Source organism: Nyctibius grandis, chromosome Z (genome assembly GCF_013368605.1).
Source record: "Nyctibius grandis isolate bNycGra1 chromosome Z, bNycGra1.pri, whole genome shotgun sequence".
NCBI lineage: Eukaryota > Metazoa > Chordata > Aves > Nyctibiiformes > Nyctibiidae > Nyctibius > Nyctibius grandis.
The window spans coordinates 71,609,524-71,632,353 of record NC_090695.1 but is presented as its reverse complement, the minus strand read 5'-3'; the positions used below and the strand labels follow the sequence as shown (position 1 = coordinate 71,632,353).

Sequence of the window (22,830 nt, the reverse complement as noted above, 5' to 3'; positions counted from 1 at the left end):
CGGCCGCCCCGGCCGCCGCCCGCGCTGTCTGCCGAGCCGGGCCGGCGGCGGGGCCCGGCAGGGCGGGGCGCGGGCAGGGACGAGGGAGCGGAGCAGGAGGGGTGCGAGGCGGGGGAAGCCGGTTGCAGCCGAGGGAAAAATAATCAAAAAAAGGGCATTTCAGCCGGGTATCGGGAAGAAGGTGATTGGCAGGGGCGATGCGGCGCAGGGAGAGCGGGACGGGTCACGGCTGGAGGGGACCCGCAGGTCCCATCTGCTCGGAGGGATGTGCCCCTCACCTGCACAACCGCCGGGGCGGCGGCTGCAGACCCGCTGCTCACCGGCCCCACAGCGCGGGAGCCACGGCCGTGCAGCCAGCGGGGGCAAATCGGGTACGGCAAACCAGTGTCACGCGGTAAAAACGGTGGGTGGTACCTGGTGCCACAAGAGATCCGGGGCTGGTAGGATCAAGCTGGGCCAAAGGGTCTAGGCCGACTCCTGAAGAAGCCTCTGAAAGAGGCAGTGCAGGAAACTGGGGTGTGAGAGACTGCCCTAACCCAGCGGCGCAGGTCCCAGGGAGCACAGGGGGACGGGGCACACAGCACGGCCAGGCTCGCACACTCTCTGGCAGCTGCCTCTCCTCCAGCCAGTGCTGCCGGGCCCGGCGGGGCCGGGCGGACGCTGGGCTGGCCTGGGGAGGCACTTCTTACGCCCTGTCCCCAGGACAAGGAGTCTGTGCGGCTTTGACTTTCTCTGCATGCAGCAACAGATGGACCTTGATGATATGACTCATTTCCCTTGTTCTGAAGAAACCCCTCTCTGAGTTTAGCCGGTTTTACCGAGTTTTATCACCAGCTTCAACCAAGTTTAGTACCTAAGGAGCAAGAGGCAAAACTGTACAGATGTCCAGTGGCCCATCCTTCCACTGGGCTAACCTCCCAAACTCTAGCATGCATGAAGCTGCTTAGAGCATGCAAACTCTACCCATTTCCACAGTCAAAACTGATTTGACCCAAATTCGCTTGCACAGCGGTTGGCCATTAGACTGGATCTAGCTCCACTAGGCAAAAGGGTAAAATGTGAAGGCTATCCCTGCAGTTTTTTGAAGCCCTTCTCCCCTCTGAAGCCTGAGCTTCCTTTTCCTCCCCCTCGGCTGCAGCTGGAGGGAGAAGACAGAATGTGCCAAAAAGGGTGTTAACAGGGCAGCACTGGCCTGTCTACCTGTAGGCTGCCCTGGAAGTGCCTTAGAAGTCTCATCTGGAGTTCCTCAACTGGTTAGTACCAGCATGGCTGCAAAATAACCATCCTGCTCCCAGTGTTACCTTATACCCTATCACTGACACAGGCATATGCAACCACACAGGGAACTAAGCTGGTGAAAAGACAAAGCACTGGTTTTGTTGTCTAAACCACAACCCCACGCCACTTCCAGACCCAGCATGCGCTGCCTGACTCACAAAAGGTAGGTGGTTGTAGGACCAGCAGCAAAGGCAGTGCAGGAGGAGCAGGGCGGGGCTGCCACTACAGACCCGTCTGCTCTGCAAGGGTCCCAGTCTGACAGGGGAAAAAAGCGCCAGCCCTTCACCCTGCACAGCCACCTGTGCCACAGCAGGCCAGGGGAGATGCGCAGGGAGGGGCTCAGCAAGAGACCTTGATACCAGATGGTTTAGTAAAAGTAGGCCTCAAAGTAGGCCCTAAAAGGCCCGCTTTGTGTAACTTTTGAACAGAACCAATCTTCTTTTTAGTAATTTTCCTTTCAGCTAAAATAACTGCACTTTCTGAAGCTAACTGCATGTTTTGCAGACAGTGTCCGCTTCTAGGACTGATAACACTCGAAGTTAATAGTTATCACTGAGGTATTGGTGGGAATGGTATGCAGAAAGGCTTCTTGTTTACAAGTGCAGGCGACCTCAAGGAGAAGATATTGTTCTGGTTCTCACTGAACTTATCTCTCCTCTGGCGCCAGAGTTTGTGAATCAAGTTAATTTAGACATCACAAAGTTGTTTTTCACAGTCCCGTTTGTCTTTGTCCCTTCTTTATAATTAGCAAGGAATTTAACAGAGACCTTGGATTTTCTAAGACTAAGCGCCAGCAAGAATCATTGACGACTATAACACTGTTATCAGTCCCATAAGCAGACTCTATCTAGAAAACATGCAGTTTGCTTCAGAAGATACTGTTATTCTCTGTCATTCTAGCTGAAAGGAAAATTACTGACAGGAAGGTTGATTCTGTGTAAAGGTAACACAGAGCAGGCCTTTTAGAGCCTACTCTGAGGCCTACTCTTGCTAAACCGTTGCTACACGGTCTGGTATCAATAACAGTATCTTTTATTTGGAGCCACCTGCATATGTCAACGTAAAGGCGTCAACCACACTTGCACAGAAGCAGAGTCATACAGCAGACAGCATCACTATGGAGGGATTACAATCACCAGAGACCCTTCCCCAATTTAGGACACATGTGCAAAGGGTTACATAATGTATTAGCATATACATAAGGTTTCTTAGAATAGGCCGGCTTTTCTCGGGACTTGTATGAATATTCCTTTTTCTATAATGTACATAATGAGTGTGCTTTTGTCTCTAGGTGGACGTTAGGTGGAGTGATCCCCCGTGTCCCTCGGCCGAATAGAGTAATGCCTGCTCGTTAATGCTAAAACCCGGTGTTAAGGAGTTTTATTCCCGATTTCGGTGACAACCTGACAGGAGCAGCATGTGACAGTAAGCGATCTGCACCGAACACAGGCGACACGGCCAGCTCGGCCTGGCGCTGGCAGCATTACCCTGCACGGCATCTTCCGGTAGCAGTCCCCCCCAGCCCGCGCCAGGGAGGCTCTGATGCCTCCAGGAACCCTTGGGAAGGGTTTGGTGCTAGGCCGCGATGCAGACCTACAGATGCCGGCGCCCGGGCCTAGAGGGGTCTGCGCTCCCGCCTCTGTAAGGAACCAGCCACGCCGGACCGCGCCTGCGCAAGCGGCCTGCACGTGCGCTCTCGGCGTACTGCGCCTGCGTCGGGCTGCGCATGCGCTCCCTGAGCTGTACGCGGACTGCGCCTGCGCTTGCGGTCAGCGCATGCGCCGTTGCCTCCGCCCGCGGAGGAAATGGCGGTGCCGTGAGCAGCGCGGCACTGCCGGGCATCCCTCCGCCATGAGGAACCTGCGGCTACTGCGGACCGGCGGGCGCCGCTCCGCCGCCGCCCCGGGCACCCCGCAGTGCTTCTGCGTCAGCGCCGAGCCCGGCACGGTCTTCGTGGGCTCCCAGCACGGCCTTCTGGAGCTGGGCCCCGACGGGGACTCGGTGAGAGCCGCCACCGGGCGCACCGGGAGCCGCACCCTCTTGTCGCTGTCAGGCTCGGGACAGGGCTGTGGCTTCGGGGCAGGGTGCCGGTGCCTGTCGGCTCTCGCGCATCGCTGCGGACGTGTTGTTAGGGGTGGCTCTGGTCCGCCGGTGGCAAGGCTGGAATAAAGAGTTTGGGCCTCCGTCAGCGGGAGCGCGTCGGTGCCTGCCGGGAGCTCGGCTCTGGGCGGGTCGCGGCTGCCCTCTGACAGGGCTCGCTCTTTGTAGCGGCGTTTGCGGGGTCTTAGAGCCTCCTGCTGCTCCCGGCCACCGCTTGATGCTGCCTCGTGGTGCCTGGGCAGTTGGCTGTGAGGCTGCGCTGTGACCTTAGTGATTTGCTGTGCTTTTGAAATGATAGTCTGCCACCAGGAGGGTGGTTGTATTTGACAGGAGTCCTTCCTCTGGTTTAGTCTTAAGCATGATCCATCGAACAGTTGCGTCAGAGACGCAGCTTGCAAAACAAGCAAACAAGAAAAGGGATAGTGAAGAATACATGAGGAAGCTTTTGAAACCATGGAGGGGGGGTGGAAAAACCCCAACATATAGTTAAAGAAAAAAAATGCTGCTGGGCCATGAATTCCTGTTAGGGCTGGGTTGCTGTTTTAGCTACAACTTCTTTGGTTTGCTGTACCTGAATGCACATCCAAATGGTTTTCCTTTGAATTTTTTTTATGGTGTGTCTGTAAAGTCTGAATAAGCCATTAAAAGTATTGGGAAACTTTAAGCAGCTACCCATTTGCCTCTTAATGTTGACACTATGTGGAGAAGTGTGAAAAGGAGGTTGAAAGATCATTAGCAAGAAAAATTGAAAGTTGTAGTATTGCCATTTATTATTTGCTTCCTTGTGTGAGTTTTCTCATTGTCTGTCTAGCACTTTTAACATAGAGGACCTTCACAGTTTCTTATGGATGAGTAAAGTACTTGCACATTGACTGTTTCCCGGTGCCATTCACATACTCACTTCTGCTGTATAACGTTCTGTGTAATTGCAGTAGGGTGAAACATACCCATGGGTGTTATTATGTCATTTCTGCAAAAATCCCAGTGAGGTGATGTGTAGTTAATAAGCCATTGGCCTCTCTATGTCAAGGTGACAAGAGAAGTTTCCTTGACTGCAGAGGGTTTCATGCCCGAGGATGGAAGTGGCTGCATCGTGGGTATCGAAGATCTTCCAGAGATGGAGTGTGTGTGCGTTGCTACAGCATCTGGAGACATCCTACTGTGCAATCTCAGCATGAAGCAGGTAACATGGCAGGAAAGACAACAAACTGAGGGATTTCAAAGGAAAGGATGACACTGTTTTAATTTCTTCAGGGGGCAGTTGTATGTTTATTACATACTGAACTGTGGTTAGTCTCCCTTTTCTGGGCAGATGAGCTGATTTTTGTGTGAGCCTTGAGTAGGACTAAGGACAGAATATACACTCCATAGAAGAACTGGAACTGAAACGGTGGCTTGCCTGTCCGCAGCCCCAGTCTTGTATGTTTGCTCAGGGGGCTGTTGGCACACACACAGCAGCACAGGATCCCCTGGACAGTCTTACACAAATAGGATATTGCTAAGACTAGGTACAGAATAAAGTAATCTATTCATAACTCACAGTGTAGCTACCTTTTTATTATTATCAGTTAATACAGATCATGCTGATGTGACTTAACTGAAGAGGGAAGAAAGTGTTGTGTGTTGTGATTTGAAAAACATTTGGAATAAAAAAGCCCTAGAAAACACTAAAGTGAAACCAAAATATCTTAGCTGAGTAAATACGGCAGGAACTGAGATACTCAGTCCTGTTCCTTCCTCAGCGTCAGATTTGTACAATATTCAGCAAGACACTTAAACACCACAGCAGCACTCTGAAATCTGCATCAGCTTCCACAACAGCAGCCCAACTGTGCAGATGTAGGTCAGCATGAGATGACAGTGGTCTGTCTGGGTTAGCAGTCAGATTGTGTGTATTTACAGCTCACCTGTTTTGATTCTTGTTTGGGTGTGATTTGCAGTTACCACTTAAATATACAGACAACTATATCTGAAAAGTGTGTCCCATATTGCGACTTAAAACATGTCATAAGGGAACAGACAAAAGATGTGGTACATGAGACTTATTGCACTGATATGTGGGTCAGAGTTGAGGTTTAGCTTCAGATCCTTTATTTAACGGCTTTTTGGCTTACTTTCTCAGTTTTAAAGTTGTGTTCTTTTGGTGCAGTCTGAGCACCAACAATGAAGTCTTGAAGGTTACTCTGCTTGTTCTGAAACCTCTTGCATGTGGGTGATTGTTACTCTGCCCACCAGTGCCCAGTCCCACTTTGTTAACCTGAAAAGATTGTGACACCCAAGCTTAATTCCTTGAGTGGCATCGTCTTGCTGTTTATCACAATTGTCTGTTCCATGCCTTTTGCAAATCAGGTAACAGTGTATGACAGAAGTTCTCTGCCCACTGCTGTTGCTTATACACTCATGATGGCCCAATTTTTCATAAACTTTGATGTTAGTGCAGCTATATACAAAAGTATCACTTAACTGTATGTTGGAATTCTCTAGGTAAGAACCATTATGTCTGCTTTTTGTGACTTCAGTATGTTTACTGATCTAACCACAGACCCGATCAGGCAATACTAGTATTAACACTATACATGCTGACATAAGACTGAGAGTTGCAGAATAAAGCTCTTATTAAAACTGTGTATGGTAGAAAATGCTAATCTCTGGATTATCTGGGCTCTCATAATAAACATTCTGGAACCATCTTTGGCTAGAAATGTTTCTTTTGTTTCATTCAACACAAAAGGTAAAGTAAGACTTGTGTCTTCTGTGAGTAGGAAAGGATTTCCCTGCCTTTGTGACTGATGGCTTCTGTGCTGTGATGGTGCTGTGCGGGTGTTCCTGCACTTGTGTGATCTTATTTTGGTTTTGCAGGTGGATTGTGTTGGAAGTGTGGACAGCGGTCTGAGTACCATGAGCTGGAGTCCTGACCAAGAGCTTGTTTTGCTTGCAACAGGTATCCATAACAGACTGTAAGCTTCCCGCCTTTAGGAGTGAAACTCACTATGGCCAAAATGTAAAACACAGTTAAGTTTAAGACAGAAGCAGCAAAATACAAAGTTATTAAATTGGGACTAAGACTTAAAGAGAGAAAAAAAGCCCCACCTGATCCTGTATGTGAGATTTCATTTCATGATCCATGAGGCACTTTGGTGATCCAAGCAGAAGCTGTTCAGGCCCAGATCTGCAGATCACCTATTCCAACCCCCTTGCTCAAAGCAGGTTATCTGGCGCAAGTTGCTGGGAACCGTGCTCAGTCAGGTTTTGGATATCTCCAAGGATGGAGACCCCACAACCTCTGTGGGCACCCTGATCCTGTCTGTGACCACCCTCACAGTAAAAAAAAATTGTTTTCTTATGTTATAATGGAATTTGCTGTATTTTAGTTTGTGCCCATTGCCTCTTGTGCTGTCACTGGGCACCACTAACAGTCTGGCTCTGTCTTCTTTACTGTACCCCACTTCCCGCATAAAATATTTATACCCACTGATGAGAGTCCGCCTGAGCCTTCTCTCCAGGACAGTCTGACTTCTCTCAGCCTCCCCTCCTGTGACAGATTCTCCAAACCTTTATTCAGCTGTGTGACCCTTTGCTGGACTCATTCCAGTATATCCTTGTCTGTCTTGTACTGGGGAGCTCAAATCTGGAGCCAGCATTCCACATGTGTCACACCAGCACTGAGTAAAGGACAAGGATCATGTCCCTCAACCTGTTGGCAACACTTCTAATGCAGCCCAGGATGCTGTTGACCACCTATGCAGCAGGGGCATACTGCTGGCTCATGTTCATCTTGGTGTACCCCAGGAAACGCAGGTCATTTTTTGCCAAGCTGCTCTCCAGCCACTCAGCTCCCAGACTGTCCTAGTGCCTGAGGTTATTATTTTCCAAGTGCAGGACATGGCTTTTTCCCTTGTGGAGCTTTATGAGGTTCTTGACAGCCCGTCTAGCCTACATGACAAGGTCCTTGTGGACAGCAGCACAACTTTCTGGTGTACCTGGTACTGCTCCCAGTTCTATGTCATCTACAAACTTGCTGAGGATCCCATCCTCCAGGTCATTAATGAAGACATTAAACATTGGCCCTGGTGTCCAGGGGCAAGCCACTGGTGACTGACCTCAAGCTGGGCTTTTTGCAACTGATAGCAAGCTTTTGAGCTTGGCAGTTCAGCTGGTTTTCAGTGCACTTCACTGTCCTTTTAACTGTCCCATCCTTCATGAGTTTGTCTATGATGATGTTATGGGAGACAGTGTTAAAAGCTTTATTGGAATCAAGATAAATGACAACCACTGGTCTCTCCATATCCACAAGTTAGTCATCTCATTGTAGAAGGCTATCACAGAATCACAGAATGTTAGGCATTGGAAGGGACCTCGAAAGACCATCTAGTCCAATCCCCCTACCAGAGCACGATTACCTAGATCATGTCACACAGGAACACGTCCAGGTGGGTTTTGAATATCTCCAGAGAAGGAGACTCCACAACCTCTCTGGGCAGCCTGTTCCAGTGTTCAGTTGCCCTCACTGTAAAGAAGTTTTTCCTCATATTTATGTGGAACCTCCTGTGTTCCAGCTTGCACCCCTTGCCCCTTGTCCTGTCAGTGGATGTCACTGAGAAGAGCCTGACTCCATCCTCGTGACACTTGCCCTTTACATATTTATAAACATTAATGAGTTCACCCCTCAGTCTCCTCTTCTCCAAGCTAAAGAGACCCAGCTCCCTCAGCCTCTCCTCATAAGGGAGATGTTCCACTCCCTTAATCATCTTCGTGGCTCTGCGCTGGACTCTCTCTAGCAGTTCCCTGCCCTTCTTGAACTGGGAAGCCCAGAACTGGACACAATATTCCAGATGCGGCCTCACCAGGGCAGAGTAGAGGGGGAGGAGAACCTCTCTTGACCTGCTAACCACACCGCTTCTAATACAGCCCAGGATGCCATTGGCCTTCTTGGCCACAAGGGCACACTGCTGGCTCATGGTCATCCTGTTGTCCACTAGGACCCCCAGGTCCCTTTCGCTTACGCTGCTCTCCAACAGCTCAGTCCCCAACTTGTACTGGTACATGGGGTTGTTCTTGCCCAGATGCAGGACTCTACACTTGCCCTTGTTATATTTCATTAAATTTCTCCCCGCCCAACTCTCCAGCCTGTCCAGGTCTCTCTGAATGGCTGCGCAGCCTTCCGGTGTGTCAGCCACTCCTCCCAGTTTTGTGTCATCAGCGAACTTGCTGACAGTGCACTCTAATCCCTCATCCAAGTCATTAATGAATATATTGAATAGAACTGGTCCCAGTACCGACCCTTGAGGGACTCCGCTAGACACAGGCCTCCGACTGGACTCTGTTCCGTTGACCACCACTCTCTGGCTTCTTTCCTTCAGCCAGTTCACAATCCACCTCACTACCCGATCATCCAGACCACACTTCCTCAGTTTATCTGCGAGGATGCTGTGGGAGACCGTGTCAAATGCTTTACTGAAATCGAGATAGACCACATCCACAGCTTTACCATCATCTATCCACCGGGTTATGTCCTCATAAAAGGCTCTCAGGACGGTCAAGCATGATTTCCCCTTCATAAATCCATGCCGACTGCTCCCAATCACCTTCTTGTCCTTCATATCTCAAGAGAAAATGTTTGAGTGCCAGGTACTTATTTTGAACTTTTTAAGGTTAGGCCAGGAAGCATGTTTTTGAAGACAGAGTCTAGAATGTGTAGAGGACAACTTCCTCATGCAAGTGGTAAATGAGCCCACTAGAGGAGGGGCCCTGCTTGACCTGTTGTTCGAGAACAGAGAAGGACTAGTGGGAGATGTGAGGGTCGGTGGCCGTCTTGGGAATAGTGACCATGAAATGTTAGAGTTCTCGATAGTGGGGCAAGTAAGGAGGGGCAAGAGCAGAACTTCTGCCTTAGATTTCTGGCGGGCAGACTTTAGCCTGTTTAAGTGGCTGGTGGACCGAGTCCCTTGGGAGTCGGTCCTGAACGGCAAAGGAGTCCAGGAAGGCTGGACATGCTTCAAAAGGGAATTGCTAAATATTCAGGAGCAGGCTGTCCCGGTGTGTAGGAAGGCAAGCCGTCAGGGAAAAAAACTGGCCTGGTTAAACAGAGAACTTAGGCTAGAACTTAAGAAAAAAAAAGAGAGCCTACTTGCTCTGGAAGAAGGGTCGGGTAACTTGGGAGGTCTATAGGGACGTGGCCAGGTCATGTAGGGAGAAGATTAGAAAGGCCAAAGCTCAATTAGAGCTTGATTTGGCTGCTATGGTCAAAGATAACAAAAAAAGCTTCTACAAATACATCAAAAGCAAAAGGAGGGCTAAGGAGAGCCTCCACCACTTGCTGAATGAGGAGGGTAGTGTAGTGTCAGGGGATGAGGAAAAGGCAGAGGTGCTCAATGCCTTCTTTGCCTCGGTCTTTAATGTCAAGACCGGTTGTCCTCAGGAGACTCAGCCCCCAGAGCCTGAAGTTAGGGACGGGGGGCTGTGTGAACCTCCCATGATCCAGGAGGAGACGGCTAGTGACCTGCTGTGCCAGTTGGACACCCACAAGGCTATGGGCCCGGGTGGGATTCACCCCAGAGTAATGAAGGAACTGGCAAATGAACTTGCCAAACCACTCTCGATTATCTACCAGCAGTCCTGGTTAACTGGAGAAGTTCCAGCTGACTGGAAATTAGCAAACGTAACGCCCATCTACAAGAAGGGTTGGAAGGACGATCCAGGGAACTATAGGCCTGTCAGCCTGACCTCGGTGCCAGGCAAGGTGATGGAACAGATCATCCTGAGTGCCATTACACGGCACATGCAGGACAATCGGGGCATCGGGGCCAGCCAGCATGGATTCATGAAAGGCAGGTCCTGCTTGACCAGCCTGATCTCCTTCTATGACAAAGTGACCAGCTTAGTAGATGAGGGCAGGGCTGTGGATGTAGTCTATCTAGACTTCAGTAAGGCATTCAACACTGTCTCCCACAGCATCCTCCTAGACAAACTGGCTGCCCGGGGCTTGGATGGGTGGACTCTTTGATGGGTTAAAACTGGCTGGATGGCCGAGCCCAGAGAGTGGTGGTGAATGGGGCAAAGTCCAACTGGCAGCCGGTCACTAGCAGTGTTCCCCAGGGCTCAGTTCTGGGGCCAGTGCTGTTCAATATCTTTATAGATGATCTAGACGTAGGGATTGAGTGCACCCTCAGTAAATTTGCAGATGACACGAAGCTGGGTGGGAGTGTCTATCTGCTGGAGGGTAGGAAGGCCCTGCAGAGGGATATGGACAGGTTGGATAGATGGGCCGAGACCAACGGCATGAGGTTCAACAAGAACAAGTGCCGGGTCTTACACTTTGGCCACAACAACCCCATGCAGCGCTACAGGCTGGGGGAAGAGTGGTTAGAAAGCGGCCCGGCAGAAAGAGACGTGGGGGTGCTGATCGACAGCCGGCTAAACATGAGCCAGCAGTGTGCCCAGGTGGCCAAGAAGGCCAATGGCATCCTGGTCTCTATTAGGAATAGTGTAGCCAGCCAGTCTAGGGAAGTGATCGTCCCTCTTTACTCGGCACTGGTGAGGCCGCACCTTGAGTACTGTGTCCAGTTGTGGGCCCCGCACTTCAAGAAAGATGTTGAGGTGTTGGAGCGAGTCCAGAGGAGGGCGACCAAGCTGGTGAAGGGTCTGGAGGGTCTGACCTACGAGGAACGGCTGAGGGAGCTGGGGTTGTTTAGCCTGGAGAAGAGGAGGCTCAGAGGTGACCTTATTGCAGTCTACAACTGCCTGAAGGGAGGTTGTAGTGAAGTGGGAGTCGGCCTCTTCTCCCAGGCAACTAGCAATAGGACAAGAGGACACAGCCTCAAGCTTCGCCAGGGGAGGTTCAGGTTGGACATTAGGAAGCATTTCTTCTCAGAAGGGGTCATTAGACGTTGGAAGGGGCTGCCCAGGGAGGTGGTGGAGTCACCATCTCTGGATGAGTTTAAGAAAAGACTGGATGTGGCACTTAGTGCCATGGTCTAGTTGACATGGTGGTTTCAGGTCAAAGGTTGGACTTGATGATTCCAGAGGTCTCTTCAAACCTAGTTGATTCTGTGACAACACAGGAGAACATTGAGTTTTTATTTGCTGGAGATACCATTACCAATACTGTATTTAATGTCTACCCTGCAGGTCAGCAAACACTCATCATGATGACAAGGGATTTTGAACCAATTACTGAGAAGCAAATCCACCAAGATGAGTTTGGGGAAGGTGAGAGGTACACTGAAATGAAGTTGTTCAGCTGATGTCATTGGTGTGTTCTAAGCATGTAGAAAGTAAAGAAATGGAGCTGAGCACTTACTGGGCCCCAGGAGATGTTTTAGACTGTAATGCTGCTGGGCAGCTGAAGGTGAACAGCAGTATTTTACTTGTCAGCATAAATTCAAGTAAGTTCCCTGTATGAGAGGACTTTCTGGGCTATGTAAATTTCCTGCAGGTTTTCAGCATTAAACTTGGATGGAAGGTGTGAGTGGCTTGGAGCTGTGGTTGTGTTTACCACATTGTGCACAGTAGCGCTGTAAATCTTCAACTACAATGATTATTTCTTCTTCAGGAAAGTTTGTTGCTCTTGGCTGGGGTAAAAAGGAGACACAGTTCCATGGATCAGAGGGAAAACAGGCAGCGCATCGCAAACAGACGGTATTATACTAGTTCTCTTATGTTGGACCCATGCTGTCTCTGGAAAAACATGTATAAAAAGAGTTTCTGTTATTCCTGTAGTGCTGGTTTGCCGTTGCCTTTCTGGTAGTTGTCTTCATAGGCTGCTTCTGTTTGTTCCTGTAATCTGAAATCCAGCATTTTTATCTTCCTTCTAATTCAAGACAGCAGCTAGGAGTACTTAGGACTGTTCATACAGAGCTCAAAGCAAGATTTGCAAGCACTAGTGCTTGCAGAGGTCAAGCCACCCTTAAATCAGCATGACGGATTTTGCTGAATGTGTGTAATATACTGAAGTGTTCATATGACCAAGAGAAACAGCATGTAGTTTGGCTGAGAGGAGCAGAAATAACAGTAGTTTGAGCTCCCAGAAGACAAGAGTAGAAGGATTTGGGCTGCTGAGCATCACCAGTCATGTGAGGCGGCTCCACATTCCTGCATGTTTTAGCTTTTTGCTCCTTTGTCTGACACTTCCTTGTTTTCTCTTGTTTTCTCTACTTTTTATTTGGTGGAATGTCAGGTAGCTAAAAACACTCCACTGCTAGATTTTTCTTCTTGGGTTGAAGTTTCAAAATTTTAAAGTTGAAATTTTAAAGCTGTCCTGCTGAAACCTGGCAGGCTAGAGTGCCTGCCATGAAATGTGTCCTGTTCCAGCTTCACTGTTAGGAGGGACAGGATGAGGCTTGTCTGTATCTAGGAAAGTATGCCTAGTTTGACAAAGTTAAACTTTTGAACAGCTACCTCCTTATGTGTATTCTGTTGAGATTTTTTTTTCCTGTGTTATTCTGCGAAGAACCTGTTTGCCTCGAAGAACACTAGTTCTCATCCCAGCTCCTGCCTGCCGTACGGACTGCCTGGATGGCATATCTTTCCTGCCTTTCACCTTCCAAGGGGTTGTGACTCCTGGCATCAGTCGTGAACAAACCCTGATTCAGCCTTGTGTCCAGCTGATGCACAGCTGGTCTGTAAGCAGAGACCCTGGTGGAGGGGAAGGATAGCATGTGATCATGTGAATAGACTGTTCTATGCACTTGCAGGAGGAGCAGCTTGCGTTTACAGACAGTTTTCATTCTAGTATTCCCTAAAATAACATTCTGAGTAATGAATTTTTAACTTTGTAGCCTTAAGATTTTTTAATTGATTGATTTCAATGCCAAGGCTCTTGAAAGAGCTGGCTTAGCAATGCAGTCTGTTTTAGACAAAGACAGCAGTTGCCTTCCCAAGCTTTGATGCAGCTTTCTTTTGTGTGACTCCAGGAAGTGTCACCTACTTCATCCTGGGATGACGGCCGGCCTCGGGTGACGTGGAGAGGGGATGGGCAGTTTTTTGCAGTGAGTGCTGTCTGTCCAGAGACAGGTATGGGAGCAAACTTCTTTGAAGTACCAACATGTGTAAGAGACTTCTTAAGCAGAAACTAGGCAAGGCAAGAACTGGCTGGTGTTTGTAGTCTCTTGGCCGCTTAAAGCAAGGGTGAGTTGAGATAGTTAATTGATCTTTTCTCTGTTTTGATGTTCTCAGAAGCATTTTATAGACATGATCTTTTGAACGTTTTCTTTGCCATTTGGTTTTCAGTCCACTGAGAAGCCAGGAGAGATTACTACTGAGTAGTTACTGTCTGTACTGCTGCTTTCACCACTGTCAAACCACTGCTCAAGCTGTAAGCAATCTCTGGAGGGCTCCCAGCACCAACTAAATTAATCTGTTTGGGTTGCCATACTCACTGTCCCTCATACTAGCATTTGGCCTTGCATACTTTTGTTTAAATACTGGCAATGCTTTTCCCCAGGTTTTGCCCTAAAGCCAAAGAGGTGATAAGCACATACATTTCTTGTAAGGCTGTAATTGATGTCTTCCATGATAAATATTAGTAAGCAGTTTAAATGTATTGGTGAACATGTTGAACTACACCAAACTGCACTGCTCTTTCACTAGTTTGGGTTTTTACCTTCAGTACTTCAGATTAGGGAGGATCTTGCATTTATAGGAAGATTTTAGCATTTCTGTGGTGAAAGTTGGAGAGGGAAACGGCTATGACTGAGCTACATCAGACTTAAATTCCTACTCGGTTCCTTTAGAGTCACTCAGTTACCATGGGAGAACTGGATGAGACAGAATAATTTCTTACCCCTTAAGGTGTACAAGAGAAATCTCCCTGTTATTCATGTGTATCAAAATTTTCTCTCCTACCCTCATAAAATTAGAAAACTCTTTTCCCGGTGCTTTCTTACACCTTTGTCTCATTGCTTTCTCAACCTGTAGGTGCTCGGAAGGTCCGGGTATGGAACAGAGAGCTTGTGCTGCAGTCAACAAGTGAGCCTATCTCAGGATTAGAACAAGCACTGTCCTGGAAGTGAGTAGCAAAGCAGTTTGCATGCTGGCGGCAGAGTGTTGCTTTTTATTGCTTGGTCAGTGTCTTTGATCAGCATCAATTTCATTCTCCTGCGTTTGTTTATTTTTCCCAAAACTTGAAGAAAGCTTCCTTCTGATCCAGCATGAGGAAGAGTTGCCCTTTAAGACCTGAAAAGCCTAATACTTGTGTTATATGTGGGAAGAAGGGGTAGATTCTCTTCACAGTCTCAATGTCAAGTGGTTTTGGATTCAGCTGTATAAATAGGAATATTCCAGGTCCCTCTGCCAGTGCAGACATGTACATGCTCACCTGAGGATGTCATGAGCCCTGGAAAATGTCAGTGCTGGACCTATGACTTCTGTCTAAACAGTGCTGAGGAAAACACATCCTCTGCTGCCCTTTTCTTCATGTCTGGAGAAAATGCGAGATGATTGGTGTTTAAAATGACAGCTAGTGGTTATGTGAGCAACGACTTTTCATTTGGCTCTTTTTTAAGGCCTTCTGGAAATCTGATAGCATCCACGCAAGAAAAACCCAACAGACACGATGTGGTTTTCTTGGAGAAGAATGGACTTCTTCATGGGGAATTCGCCCTCCCGTTCCAGAAAGGGCAGGTCAAAGTAAGTGCTGTGTCTGGGCTTTTTTCATTAGAGTGTAATGGAGAGGAGGACTAGATCTTTTCCAGATTCTAGGAGGAAGTTTTTAATTTAACACTTAGTGCTGGTCCTAATAGAAAAAGTGACCTGAAAAGAGAACAATGAAGAAGCCTATGGAGAAGATGCAATGCCCTCTGCAGGCTCGTAGTACAGAGATAAGTACAGGGAGATTGTAGCCCTGGAGTGCTTCTGGCCCCTGTATACTTTCTACCAGGCAAATGCTTCAAAAATGCTGTTCAGCATGATGTCAGCTGTTGCAAGAGTGAGGTGAAATACATTATCCCAAATAAGAGAAGTGAGAAGCTACTGCTAGGATGTTACTTCAGCTTCTGCCTTTGGATGCTGAGAGGTCTTTTGGTGGATGCTTCCTCAGTACCAAGGAAAGCAAAGAGACCACTGCTGTCATGTTTGTGGTCATATCGCCTCTTCAGCTGTGTGGAACCGCTGTGACAGGTTTTGCTTCAGGATACTTTGCTCCAGCTGTCGGGAGCTTTGCAGTACATGAGGGCTGTGTTAGTATATTAACCCATGCACCTTACATTGGTGAAAATAAGGAGCAACTCATGATCTTGCAAACCAATTGGGAGTATACTCACCCTGCACAGAAGCAGCAGTATCAGTAAGAGCCATGTTTGTTTCTGCAGGTTAATGAACTGCTTTGGAATGCAGATTCTACGATCCTGGCTATATGGCTGGAAGACCTGAAGGTGGAAAGCTCCAACCCAAACAGTTACGGTGAGAACACTATTGTGAGGCTCTGGCTCTTACACTTGCCTGCAGATGTGGTTAGCAGTGGGTATTTCTCTGCAAGTGAGGAGACACTGGGGAGGCTTACATATGGCTTTGAGACCCCTGTGGAGGTCAAGAAGAACTGGTAGTTCAGCCTCAGCTCAAAGCATCTTCCAGGCTTCTGTAACTGGAAGCGGTATTAATGGAATGCTAAAGCTCTGAGCCCTTCATAAAACATGGGTACCTTCTCGCAAGGGCAGCTCAAAGAATTCTAGGATTGACTCATTTGCACGAAGTCTGTTGTTAAGGTTTTTTGTGCTGGGTGTTGTATGACACAGCCCATAGGCTGAAGGCTAGAACTGTTATTTTCATTGCACTTAACCCACCCCTAGAAGAGCAGTGGTGGTGGGGAGGGTTTGTAGTGGGTCTCAAGTAGTAGTCTGTAGTAACCATTTGTTTTTCTATAGTTCAGCTGTGGACCACAGGGAACTATCACTGGTACCTGAAGCAAAGTCTACATTTTGGTAGCTTGGAGGAAAATCAGTTGGTGTCACTGCTGTGGGACCGAGAGAACCCGTATAGACTGCATATACTCTGCCAGGGTTGGCATTACCTCTCCTACGACTGGCATTGGACCACAGACCGTGGGATCGGGGAGAACAGCCAGCATGTGGCAAATGTGGCTGTCATAGATGGAGGTGAGCAGTGGGACTGCTTTGCAGCTCTAGGGTCAGAAGAGGTGGCATAGCCTTTTGGATGCAGGGTGGACGGGATTATGGTAGTTCTTCTGTTAGCTGCTGTTTCTACAAAGCTGTTAGTGAGGGGGACCATGTAATTGATGAATGCTTCAGAGGTGGTTCAATGGAGTTAACTGCTAAGGGCACAGCAACTGCATTTTCCTGTAATGTTGTTCCTACTTTCAGTAAAGAACCTAACAAGAGCCTCAGTAACATTTGGACTGGGTTACAGCTTGGGGTTTTTTCTCTTTTTTTATCACAGATAAAGTGCTTGTCACAGCATTCCAGTATGCTGTGGTACCTCCACCCATGTGTACCTATGAGCTCCAGCTCCAACAGGCGGTTAATCAGGTTGCATTTCACACAGATCCCAGACATAGTGGAGACATGGCTATCCTGGATGCTGATAACAAGATCTCTGTGTACAGATATGGTGAGAGCATGTGGCACTGTCTTGTTAAAGGAAACCCTCTGTCCCTGAAAGCAGTACCCTGGGGGACTAGTAGGGTAATGGTCACTCAAGCCTTCAGTACTTGGGAGTGAGATATATCTGGTTCAGCTGTGGGTTCAAGCTCAGTTCTCTTATCTCCAGTAGTCTGGGTGGCACAGGAGCATTTTGATGGTGCGTTGGCTTTGTGAGAAGGCAGCATTCAGCACTTGGCTATGTGCTTATGCTGGTAATATCCCCCTGCCTAGCTTTGGCTTGAGTAGGGTGCAGCAAGTGGTATCTTGTGTAATCTGTTCTGATGGCATGTTGCTGATTGGCTCTGGAAATGTCTGGGAATAGCTGCCTAAGGTCTGTCTGAGGCACCCAGCACTTCTCAAAGCAGCCCTATATACAGTGTAATAATCAGTGTGCTGTGAGACGAGACTGTTGCTGCTGTGTCTGAGTTTTGTACTGTGACATTACAAGGTAACTGTTCCTCAGCCTAAGTGTTAATGAGGATTAGATGTTGGCTGTACCTATAGGGATGGATCTTCTGACTTTTATGACAGTTTCGGGTAGCATCTACTTTTTGATAAGAATGAAGATGGAAGGGGCTCTGTGGCAGGATCTCTAAACTCTTTTTTGTTCTTTGTTGGCTAGGACATAGCACAATGAATGACCCCACTGTCAGGTTTGGAGCTGTGGGTGGAAATGGATTTAAAGCAGCTGTGGAAACACCGTACCTGGATAAAACCTACAGGTAATACAGAACTAGTACAGCTGTAGTGGGGAGAAAAGGGTAGTGCCTGGCTGGAAGTTTTAGAGGTCACAGCTCTGACCACCTGTCTCATGATTTTGAAGAGGTTGTCAGGTAACACGGTTTCATTGTGCTGACGCCTTGGCTGCAACTAAGGCTAAGGATTGGGCAACACAGTGGGCAGTTTATCCTGAGAAGTGCCCTTGACTGAGGTCTTGATCTAGTGGGAGCAGTGACTGTCAGTGACGGCACTGAGATAGCCTTCCCTGTGCCTGGTGCTCTTGGCATTGTGGTGCTGCACTTTTTGCTCCTGCTCCCAGCGGCAAAGGAATCGCTGTGCAATGCCCAGGCCCATCATCACGGCATACTGAGCAACAGAGCTGCTTGCATGGCAGGGACAATGACAAGGTAAAAAAAACCACCCTGCTCTACATTTGTTCTTATACACAGTTGGCATGGGAGCAGTACAGCCTAGGGAAAACGTGGGGCTCCCTGGGTCTTGTCCTTCAACGCCAGCCCAGCCTGTGGCAGGATTCATGCTTTGGGTGACTGTGTTTGTGCAGTAGAGCCCTCCTAGCTATGCTGTGTGTCTGAACAGCCAGGCTGTGCCTAGGAAGACCTTCACCTTTCCAGTGAGGCGGCCTACTGAAATCAGGTTCTATTTGCTTCCCAGTCTCTCTTATTTTGTGACAGAGTTGATGTGGGCAGCGACAACAGTGAAATGATGAATCCGCTGGGGCTCCGATTTCTCACCTGGCTGCCAGATGACAGCTTCCTGGTGGTTGGTCAGGGTCAGCATGCTGCTCAGTCTGTCCTTCACCATCTGACTGCAGTGCCTCATGTGGCTGGAGCTGAAGAACAGCACCTGATTTTACGGTATGAGAGATCTGTCAGTTGTGCATGAAGTCCAAGAGCACCTCTGGACAGTGCGTAGAAGGAATTAAGTCTCTCAGTAGACATGCAGCCTGGAGGCTGTGGGTTGGGGAATTTGGCTCTCTTCCTGCAGGAGAACAGAACAGCTCATGAAGCTGCCTACTGGTCAGCACTTGTCGGTAGCCCTAGTGCCTACACTGAGCCCAACAAGAGGGTGTATGCTAGCATGCCTGTGTCAGTACAGGATCGCTCTGTTCCTTTGTCTGAATCCCAGGCCCTCATGAGAATTCCTTCATTATACCCTTTGCCCACCATTACCAAGGTCCAGAAGAGGACTGGTAGCCCCTGTTACTCCTGTCCTCCTCCTTCTCACTTGCTGGGCTTTGTGGGGTCAGTTGAACTAAAACCAGATCACAAATGGAAGCTACCTGGGGTACAGAAAAGTGCTTCCCAAAGGGATCCTGAGAGTTGCTTTCTGCAGCACTCACACAGCAAAGGCAGGCAGATTTGCATATGAACTGTAGATTAGGACAAAAGGAGTGTGGGCTCTACAGAGTACTGTAAGTATGCAGACAGTGACTAGCACAGTTAGGCAAATGCCTGTTGGCTGGAGTTGCTGGTGCTCTGTGGTGCCAATGTCAGCTGACATAGGTGTGAAAAGACTGACGAAGATCCTTATATGAACAAGGTATCTGCCCGTGCTGGAGATGTGCATGCTTCCATCTGGCCACAAGAAATGCAGGATCTAGGTGTTAAATATATCTCTTATGACTGATGTTCTGTGTCTTGCTCCAGGTTCTCTGTGCCTGTAGATGGAGAAGTGATCAGCCTGTGCTGCAGCCCGGAGACCAAAACGGTAGCTCTGCAGCTGGCTGATAGGCAGATCCTGAAATACCTCTGGGGTAAGCTGGGCCCTATTAAAGTACCTGGGCTGGGGTGTAGTTATTGCAGATCTCTCAAAAGCTTTAATGAGATGAATTCACTTTCAGGGACATGGGTGACTTTTGCTGGTAGTTGGTCCTGCCTTTCATGCTCCCTCTGCTCCCAGAAATGGGCCAGAATTAGTGATTTGTGTCAGAAAGCAGTTAATGTTGAGAATGATAGTTCAGACTTTATGATTTGAAAAGATGATGACTGGTTTAGTGATGTCAGAAGTGCTGACTGCCGCTTCCTTGGCACTTCTCTCTTGTTCCACAGTGGAATAAAGGTGCTACTGAGCCCCTAGAAGTTACCACCTTCTTGTCTGCTGTGTCCTGGACTTCTGTGTCAGCATTCCTCCTCTCTGTCAGACAATGTAGCTTATTCCCAGCTCTGTTTTTCTTGAGATACACATCATGTGGTTGTAATGTCTGAATCCTTGATTGCCTGAAAAACAGTTTGATCCTCTTTGCTTTTTAGAGGCTTCTACTCCGGTCCTTGAGCCTTGGCAGTCTAGCAGTGGCTCTGCTGTTCAGTTCCCCTACCCCTGCGTGCAGACTTCTATCACGAGGATCAGTGGTGAAGTAAGTAAGACTGTTAGCAGATTAAATTCCCTGCTTAGCTGTTCTCTATGTCAAATGTGCACCATGATCCTCCGCCCAGGGTCCAATGATAACGGCCTTCTTCATAAGGCCCTGTGCAGAGCTGAGAGCATATCTTTCCTTGTCTTCTAGAGCATTTCTCATGGCTTGCAGTTAATACCCGATCTCCCCGTTCTATGAATACAATGAATAATGTCATAGAAGAGCGAGAAATTTTAGATTTTAAATTGCCAGCAGTCACTGCCCTGCTCTTTTTGAAAACAGCATTTTGCTTTGTTTTATCTGAACTTATCCTATTAGCAAATATGGCTGACTTGAGTTAGTGCACATCTCCTGCTACTGGTGTTTCCTATTGGTGATTGTTTCTTGATAGTTAGAACAGCTTAAGGAATGACTAGCTATTTTGCTGGTAGTTTCAGGGTTTCTTTCCTTCAGCACGCATCCAGGTGAATGCCGTATGGAGTTGTTTTGCTCTGCTCTGTACTAGTGCTTTTCCTCTGGTATTTTGGACCAAAATGCTGCTGAATAAAAAATTGAATTATCTGGCATGGTTTCTGCTTCTATTTTGTTGCTGTGCAGTCTCTGTTATAGGGTAGACCAAGCTGGGATTCCAGCCAGAAGTGTTTAAAGACACTTAAGTAAGCCCTCCTTGTGTAGAGGTTGCATGACTTCCTGTCCAGCTTCTCTAAGTAATTCACATGAGGTACTCAGTACCTAACTGTAAGGTACTTCAATCCAGTGCTAGTCAGTGTTGTGAAACACTGGAGGTTGTGACACTGATAGCTTATACTTGTCGTCCTTTTTATTTACAGGAGATGATCTTGGGCCTTACAGATCGATGCCGGTTTTTTGTTAATGATATTGAGGTACCAAAGTTTTTGCCCCTCATTGCATCCCCTTTACCTCTGCCAAAGGCAGCTTTCCTGTTCTGCTCTATACAGCGATAACCTTCATAATTTTTCTACAGGTCACTTCCAACATCACCTCATTTGCAACATACAATGAGTTTTTGTTGGTGACAACCAACTCCCACACCTGTCACTGCTTCTGCTTGAAGAACCTGTCAGTGAAAGGTAAATGCTAGCTCTGGCTGCTTGCTGCTGGCAGCTCATGACCACTGTCTTGAAACCACAAGATGTCCCCATTTTTCACATCCAAACCTGTTACATTTGGGTCAATCAGAGCAACTGCTTAAGAGACAGAGGAAGAGAGCTGCTTTCAAAAACCTACGAGAGAGCAAGCAGCACAGGGAACTGACTTTCTATATCACATGCTCCTCCCAGGGAGCAGGATTTGTCCTGTAGTTGTTGAAAAGAGTGTCCCTTCACTCTTTTCAACAGCTTAGCCCTGCATTCTCTCCCTTCCCTCCACGTCCAAGAAAAGAAAGGGCTGTGTGCTATTTGAGGGTGTGTGGTAGAGAAAGGATCCCAGTAGAAAGAGTTCTGGTGGCATCTGGCTGTGAGAGGTATGAGGACCCTGGGAAAGGCAGGATGGCAACTTACTGGTCCTTTACATCTTTCAGTGCTCCTCTCATCTGGTCTGTTGAGCTTTGTGATTCTGTTGTATAGACAACATATCTCTACTTTGTGTAGACCAGTGCTTAGCACTAAGAGGTCCTCTTCTTATCTGGAACCCGATGATCACTGGTGTATTGTTGACTCAGTTGGTCCACAGGGCCATGTAGGAAAGCCTGACTGGGTCACTGTGCTGCGGTGTGCCATGTGTGCTGATAAATAATGCTGTCTTCAGCCCTTCAGGCTGGCCTGAGCAGTGCTGCTGCACCCAACAACGAGATCCTGCGCAAGGTGGAGCGAGGTTCGCATATCATCACCGTTGTGCCCCAGGACACAAAGGTTGTGCTGCAGGTCAGTGCTCTTCCCGTGTCTGCTGACGTCTGCTGTCGGGGGGTGTAGGGGGGCCGCCTCAGTGGGCAGCTGGCCAACCTGCACACAGTGTGTGCAGTGCTACAAGGCTACTGCCCCGTACTACTGCAGCATAGCGCCTCACAAATCTCCAGCTGCCTGGCTGGATGCGGAGGGATTTTAAGCATGCCTGTGGGAGTTAAGTTCAGCAAGAGACAGCTGGGTATGTACAGAACTGGGAAGGGCCATTCAGATTCCTAATGGCTGAGGTAGCATAGTGCTACATATTGTGGCCTCTCAGACTCACATCTTAGTACTTGCTGTGTTTGCTAGCAGCCCTCCATTAGCCTTGGCACTAAGTTTGTCTGAGGTGCTGAGCTCACTCTTCAGAACCAACAGAGCTTCACAGGATGGACAAGGATGTCATTTGAAAGGCACCTCTGGAGGTGTGTAGCCCCACATCCTCCTCAATGGAGGGCTAACCTGCAGGGCTAACCTGAAAGCTTGATCAGGTTGCTCTGGGTCTTGCCTGGTTGAGTGGAGTCCAGCCTCCTGAGGAAGGAATGTTTCTGAGCTGAAAGAATTTTCAGATATTTTTCCACAGTCGTTGAAATTGCACGTGCTTTGAAGTGAGCAAACAGGCCCATGCACCTGCAAGTAGCAGATGGGCTTAGAAAACTGCCCAGTCCTCACTTTGCCTTCAATGTAGGCAGAGTAACTACAAATACATAATCATGTGGATCTTGTGTTATAGATGCCAAGAGGAAATCTGGAGACTGTTCACCACCGAGCTCTGGTTCTTGCCCAGATTCGCAAGTGGCTAGACAGGTAAATGTCACTGGTGTATTCTGGTCTTCCCTCCCCCAGTCTGAGCTGTTAGAGGCTG

General features: G+C 48.2%; 1 protein-coding gene across 1 annotated transcript in view; it reads left to right on the top strand.

Moving 5' to 3' along the window:
- Positions 1-3,082: 3,082 nt before the first annotated feature.
- Positions 3,083-22,830, top strand: part of ELP1 (elongator acetyltransferase complex subunit 1) — a 36,696-nt gene continuing 16,948 nt past the window's right edge. Inside the window, exons 1-19 of the mRNA XM_068422816.1 lie at positions 3,083-3,279; positions 4,409-4,561; positions 6,238-6,319; positions 11,506-11,586; positions 11,930-12,015; positions 13,290-13,389; positions 14,293-14,383; positions 14,880-15,003; positions 15,684-15,774; positions 16,236-16,466; positions 16,768-16,938; positions 17,593-17,692; positions 18,383-18,565; positions 19,358-19,464; positions 19,961-20,064; positions 20,895-20,948; positions 21,050-21,155; positions 21,832-21,947; positions 22,699-22,772. Coding sequence (XP_068278917.1) covers positions 3,130-3,279; positions 4,409-4,561; positions 6,238-6,319; positions 11,506-11,586; positions 11,930-12,015; positions 13,290-13,389; positions 14,293-14,383; positions 14,880-15,003; positions 15,684-15,774; positions 16,236-16,466; positions 16,768-16,938; positions 17,593-17,692; positions 18,383-18,565; positions 19,358-19,464; positions 19,961-20,064; positions 20,895-20,948; positions 21,050-21,155; positions 21,832-21,947; positions 22,699-22,772 — 2,204 coding nt within the window. The 5' untranslated portion in view covers positions 3,083-3,129. The remainder of the gene's footprint in view (positions 3,280-4,408; positions 4,562-6,237; positions 6,320-11,505; positions 11,587-11,929; positions 12,016-13,289; positions 13,390-14,292; positions 14,384-14,879; positions 15,004-15,683; positions 15,775-16,235; positions 16,467-16,767; positions 16,939-17,592; positions 17,693-18,382; positions 18,566-19,357; positions 19,465-19,960; positions 20,065-20,894; positions 20,949-21,049; positions 21,156-21,831; positions 21,948-22,698; positions 22,773-22,830) is intronic.